The sequence below is a fragment of the Oncorhynchus kisutch genome, linkage group LG1, assembly GCF_002021735.2.
Source record: "Oncorhynchus kisutch isolate 150728-3 linkage group LG1, Okis_V2, whole genome shotgun sequence".
NCBI classification, from domain to species: Eukaryota; Metazoa; Chordata; class Actinopteri; order Salmoniformes; family Salmonidae; genus Oncorhynchus; species Oncorhynchus kisutch.
Genome location: NC_034174.2, coordinates 73,131,731 through 73,138,642, shown reverse-complemented (window position 1 = coordinate 73,138,642; position 6,912 = coordinate 73,131,731). Strand labels below are relative to the sequence as shown.

Here is a 6,912-nt window from a genome sequence, read left to right as displayed (position 1 = left end):
GGATGTCTGGTGTGTTCATAATAGATGTGTGTTGTTTAGTTCTTTTTAACACAGATCTTTTCTTTCTGTCTGTCTGTCTGTCCACCCGAAGACAAAAAAGAAAACAAAGTGCATCAGGTTTTTCAGGTCCAGGACCAGCTCTTCCAACCTTCCCAAGGATGACTGAGCCCCACCTGAGCTGCCTGCATCTCTCATACACACAGAGCAAAACATTAGATATATTTGCATGAAGCAATACTTGCAATGAAAAAAAATGGAATTACTTGGAAAATATGAACATTGTGTCCTTGAGCTTTTTTACATGAATATAATCTGATTATTATTACAATGCATGTGTACCAATGCAGTACATTGAACTTTATTACACCAATGATAGCACCAATTCATTATAATGACGGTGCCATAATATAAACAGGATTTGTAAAAAGTGTCTATAGGGCATTCATAACAAGCTTACATAGGTCCTTTCTAACACAAGGTTTTTTCCCAAGTAATACTCCTCTGTAGACGGAAAGTGAAAGATTGTCAAAAAAAGAGTGAGAGAGTTATTATCTGTGTTATGGAGCAGTCAGCAGGGACAGGCAGTAGTCAGCAGCACCATTATCTGTTGTCAAACAGGGGCCTCTCTAGGCCCCCATGCACACTGATAAACACAGCCTAGCACATAATCACCTACTAGACACACAGGTCTTCTCAGAACCACATGTCCCAGAGGTGTGTGTGTGCTGCTCAATGTGTGTGTAGCAGTTTTAGTAGTGGGGGAGGGGAGTTTGAGTTGGTTCATGAAGCTGAATGAAGAGGCCAATGTCAGTATGATATTCTGCTGGCACTGTACGCCATAACATGTCAGAGAAACAACAACTCCAATACACTTGAAATTACATTTTCAGTTGTTTTGTGCAAAATGAAGTCCATAACATTCATTAGCTAGAATTACATCTGTTTGTTGTTCTTTTTCAATTATCTTTCTCTTTGGAGTTGTTTTGCTGGCCATAGAATTCTGCTCAGGATTTTAAAAAACAGGGAGGGGTAGCGAGGGGGGAGATGCAACTGTTCATTCACTCTTTCTCCTGGTTAAGAAGAGAGGACAGGAGTAAGAAATTGAGTTGGCATAGAACACACACACACACTCACGCACACGCACGCACACACACACACACACACACACACACACACACACACACACACACACACACACACACACACGCACGCACGCACGCATGCACACTCAGTCACTCACACACACACACACACACACACACACACACACACACACACACACACACACACACACACACACACACACACACACACACACACACACACACACACACACACACACACACACACACTTATGTCCCACCCCCCAACGGTCATCAGAAGATACATGAACGGAGAAGATTTGAAGTCACGTTCACAACCGAGAGAGAAAGAGGGGGGGATACGGTAGACGGGTAGAATGGAGAGAGGACAACTGTAAAAGGAAAGTAGGCTACTTGGCAGGTCAAACTGGACAACAGACAGGTGTAACTGTTTTCAGGATGACTGGTTACTTACAGTTTGCAAGAGTCTAACCATTGTGAGATGGTCATGTAAAAGAAAAGACAAACCTCACATTACTGTCACCACTGTAACCTGTGTGAAGTCTAACTCGATCAGATGGCTGGGACACAAGCTGCTGTGCTTCCATCCTTCAGCTCCTTCTCAAACTTTGTTCACTCTGAGGACAATATGAAGGTACGTATTCCACTTGTTACTTTTATTTGGTTTCTACATTTTGCCGAAACAATTAAAAGTGTTGTCACTTGTATATCTTTGTTTTAAGAGGGTGAGTCTTGGGGCTAACAGCAGAGTGTCTAAACGCCATCAACTTTTCTTTGAACCAAATGTTTTGACTCGCAATGAAGAGGCCCTGTGAGCACAGCCTCATATCCCCAACACATTTAATACAATATGTGTATTTTGATTTAAGATCTGTTCAAATATCAAATGGATTTTATTTGGAAAGTTATTACAAAACTAGGATTTAATTATAAAATAGTTATTTTAATTTGTTAGTGGGTGTTGTTGCGTTATTTCCATATTTATGTGAAGTTAGTAAGTGAGGCTCGATATGAACTGATGTTTTTGTACTGTCGCACAAGGAGTGGAAATTTGAGGATGGCGCTCTCAGTCTGGACTCTCAAACCAAGAGGATGTCACCTGGCAACACCAGTGACCAGCAGCCAGTTCTTCCTCACCTGGACGATGAAAGTGAAACCTCATGGGACATGGAGTTCTTGTTGTCTGACTGGAGCAGCCCATCACCTGAGCTGAACCCCTCTCTGGACTACAACACTCAGCATCTTCTTCAACCGGACCAAACTGGACTCTACCATGATGGAGGAGGGGTGTTGACGGACCAAATGAGTCCAGACAGGCTTCATATGGGCAGCAGTAGCCTGATGGTTGAGCTGCTCACCCCCTTAGAGACCATTGGTTCAGGCATACCAGAACTTTACAACCAACAGGTTCGGTCATCATCATCATTATCATCATTCCCCATTCAACCAAACGTGGACCAGTATGGTTTCAACCCCGGAAGCAAACAGGAGGGACATGGCAGAGATAGAGCCACTGCTGTCCTCACTAAGGCCAAATCATGGGACTTTGGAATGGGACACTACTACCCCCAACAACACACTTCCATGGTGACGTTTCAAGATGGCAGATTCCTCCAAGACCCTGTCTCCATGACAACCTCTATGACCTCTGAATTTCGAACCCACCACTACAGCTTCCTCCAAAACTACCCCCACCACCTGGGTCTATACCGCAACCAGAGGGACTACAACCTCCATGGCCACCACCACCAACAAGCCTCCTCCAACCACTTCCCCTACGCCCAGCACCAGCAGCCCCACCTAGCTATCACCTCCTCAGGGGTTCCCCCTGGTGGCGTGGAGGGGAAGAACGGCCGCAGGACTGTGGCGAAGAAGAGAGCTGCTCTACACAGCTGTGAATACTCAGGTTGTAGTAAGACCTATACCAAGAGCTCCCACCTCAAGGCTCACCTCCGCACACACACAGGTAAGAATACATCAATTGGAATACATTACACGGGTCAGAATACATCAATTAGAATACATTACACGGGTCAGAATACATCAATTAGAATACATTACACGGGTCAGAATACATCAATTAGAATACGTTGCACAGGTAAGAATACATCAATTAGAATACATTACACGGGTCAGAATACATCAATTAAAATACATTACACGGGTAAGAATGCATCAATTAGAATACATTACACGGGTGAGATTAGAATAGATTACACAGGTAAGAATACAAAGATTAGAATACATTACACAGGTAAGAATACAAAGATTAGAATACATTACACAGATAAGAATACAAAGATTAGAATACATTACACAGGTGAGATTAGAATACATTACACAGATAAGAATACAGAGATTAGAATACATTACACAGGTGAGATTAGAACACATTACACAGATAAGAATACAGAGATTAGAATACATTACACAGGTGAGATTAGAACACATTACACAGATAAGAATACAGAGATTAGAATACATTACACAGGTGAGATTAGAACACATTGCACAGATAAGAATACAGAGATTAGAATACATTACACAGGTGAGATTAGAACACATTACACAGATAAGAATACAGAGATTAGAATACATTACACAGGTGAGATTAGAACACATTACACAGATAAGAATACAGAGATTATAATACATTACACAGGTGAGATTAGAATACATTACACAGGTAAGAATACAGAGATTAGAATACATTACACAGATGAGATTAGAACACATTACACAGATAAGAATACAGAGATTATAATACATTACACAGGTAAGATTAGAATACATTACACAGGTAAGAATACAGAGATTAGAATACATTACACAGATAAGAATACAGAGATTAGAATACATTACACAGGTGAGATTAGAATATATTACACAGGTAAGAATAAAGAGATTACATTACACAGGTAAGAATACAGAGATTAGAACACATTACACAGGTAAGAATACAGAGATTAGAACACATTACACAGGTAAGAATACAGAGATTAGAACACATTACACAGGTAAGAATACAGAGATTAGAACACATTACACAGGTAAGAATACAGAGATTAGAACACATTACACAGGTAAGAATACAGAGATTAGAACACATTACACAGGTAAGAATACAGAGATTAGAATACATTACACAGATATTGAGGCAGTAATGCATATTCTAGGGATTAGAATACATTGTGGATAATAGGCAGAACTGCATGATGGACAACTTCATTTGGATGAATAATGATTCATGGCTTTTAGTTGTAATGGCTATTGAAAAGAAAAAGTCTAAACGATCCTTGGGACGTCCCAACTCTGACGTCAACCCATTGAAGTTGAAATGTAAAACAGTTAAGGAAAGGGTTAGGGTTAGGTAGGGGTTAAGGTTGGGTTAGGGTTAGGGTTAGGTTAAGGATAGGGGTTAGGGTTAGGTAAGGGTTAAGGTTGGGTTAGGGTTAGGGTTAGGTTAAGGATAGGGGTTAGGTTAAGGATAGGGGTTAGGGTTAGGTAAGGGTTAAGGTTGGGTTAGGGTTAGGTTAAGGATAGGGGTTAGGGTTAGGTAAGGGTTAAGGTTGGGTTAGGGTTAGGTTAAGGATAGGGGTTAGGGTTAGGTAAGGGTTAAGGTTGGGTTAGGTTAAGGATAGGGGTTAGGGTATGGACGTCCCAAGGATCTTTGATTGCATTAACCCTATTGAACAGAATACAATTTACACTATGAATTATCAACACATTGTATCAACAATGTGCTTTTGTGTGCTATTGATTCCATAGGGGAGAAACCATACCACTGTACGTGGGAGGGCTGTGGGTGGAAGTTTGCCCGTTCGGACGAGTTGACCCGTCACTACCGTAAACACACGGGTCAAAAACCCTACGCGTGTCTGCAGTGTCAGAGAGCCTTCTCCCGCTCAGACCACCTGGCCCTGCACATGAAGAGACACACATGATGAAAGGAGTGGAGGATGGGTATGACTGGGGCCGTGTGAGATCATACACACTAATATGTGTGTACCTGTCTACACACACTCTCATTCTGGTTCTCATTCTCTCTCTCTCTCTCTCTCTCTCTCTCTCTCTCTCTCTCTCTCGCTCTCTCTCTCTCTCTCTCATTGTCTCCTATCTCTATCTCTCTTTCTCTCACTCGCACACTAATCTAATCAACACACGCGGTGCACACGCAACTACTAAGCAGAGTAGGGTTATCATGAATGAAGAGGAGGCGTCACTACTCAAAGATATACAGTGGACACACACACACGTTGTCCACACACTATAAACAGCTAAAGTAATGAAGAGTCTTACAGTTACAGACTGACTTAACACTAAAAATAAACATTTACATTTTAGTCGTTTAGGAGACGCTCTTATCCAGAGCAACTTACAGTAAGAGTTAGGTGGGACAATCACATATCACAGTCATAGTAAGTTCTCTTTTTCTCAATACAGTAGTTATCAGCAATGTCAGAGATAGAAAGGTGGGGGTGGAGTCAAGAGCAAGTGGGATTCAGGATTTGGGGATTTCTTTAATGTTTCTTTGAGGGGGGGCCTCGAGGTGAGGAGGGGGATTATTTAAAATAGTCTTTGAAGAGGTTTCAGATGTTTTCTGAAGATGGTTCCACCATTGGGGTGCCAGGACAGAGAAGAGCTGGGCTGAGGGGGAGGGGGAGCTGCCCTCCTGTAGGGGTGGGAGGGCCAAGAGACCAGAGGTGGCAGAACAGAGTACTCGGGTTAGGGTGTAGGGTTTGAGCCTAGCCTGAAGGTAGGGAGGGGCAGTTCCTCTTGCTGCTCTTGTAGTGGAGACGTCCAGTGGAATGCAGTCTGAAAACTAGGTTAGAACATTAGCACCCAAAATGTACACAAAGTTCAAAGGTCAATACAGGCTGTGCCACTGGGGAGTGTCATTCTGGCTGAAACATTGTATAAGGAACTTTGCCAAATCCAACACTATATTTATGGATCTTAATATTTCCTGTAAATTATCTAAAGATTATTTTTTTTATTAAGGCTAAGATGTTTCTTGAATTAAGGTTAAGATTTGGTTAAGATATCAACTTTTCATGTGTTAAAAGTTACTAGTTTCTTAATTCCATGGAGACAGATCACGTCAACTGAACCACATTGAAAATACACCAAGCAGATCAATTTTGTAAAATTTCCAATTGAGTAAATGTATTTATTTGCAAGGCTTTTCATATTAATATAATGCATGACTTCATACTTTTATATCACTTTGGTCATTGAGTGCTTTAAACTTTTCTCAGAAGTTTTATTTGTATAATTTGCTCATTTGAATTTGACTGCATGATTGAATTGTTTCGAATTTCTAAGTAAAATGTAAGTTAATTCAATAAATGTGTACACTTACGAGTGAAGCGCAAATGTATAATTTAACCACTAGATGTCTCTGTTCTATAGGGATATTATGAAGTGATACATTTTTTGTCTCTTTAGTCATTTAACAGACACTTATCCAGAACAACTTAGTTCATTGCGTCCATCTTAAGGTAGGTAAACCAACCACATATCACAGTCATAGTAAGTCAAACTGTTCCACAATATCAACAAAGTCAGTGATAGGTTCAAAAGTTAAGTGCAAGTGTAAGCGCAAGAACGTATACACCGAGTGGACAAAACATTAGGAACACCTACCTAACGTTGAGTTGCACCCGCGTTTGCCCTCAGAACAGCCTCAATTCGTCGGGGCATGAACTCTACAAGGTGTTGAAAACATTTCTCAGTGACGCTGGCCCAAGTTGACTCCAATGCTTCCCACAGTTGTGTCCAGTTGGCTGGATGTCCTTTGTGTGTTGGA

General features: G+C 41.3%; 1 protein-coding gene across 1 annotated transcript; it reads left to right on the top strand.

Moving 5' to 3' along the window:
• Nucleotides 1–1,257: 1,257 nt before the first annotated feature.
• On the top strand, nucleotides 1,258–6,491 carry klf1 (Kruppel like factor 1 (erythroid)). Its single transcript, XM_031832515.1, has 3 exons — nucleotides 1,258–1,737; nucleotides 2,145–3,069; nucleotides 4,872–6,491. Exons 1-3 carry the CDS (start codon nucleotides 1,660–1,662, stop codon nucleotides 5,045–5,047), a joined length of 1,179 nt encoding a protein of 392 aa, XP_031688375.1. The 5' UTR covers nucleotides 1,258–1,659; the 3' UTR covers nucleotides 5,048–6,491.
• Nucleotides 6,492–6,912: the final 421 nt, after the last annotated feature.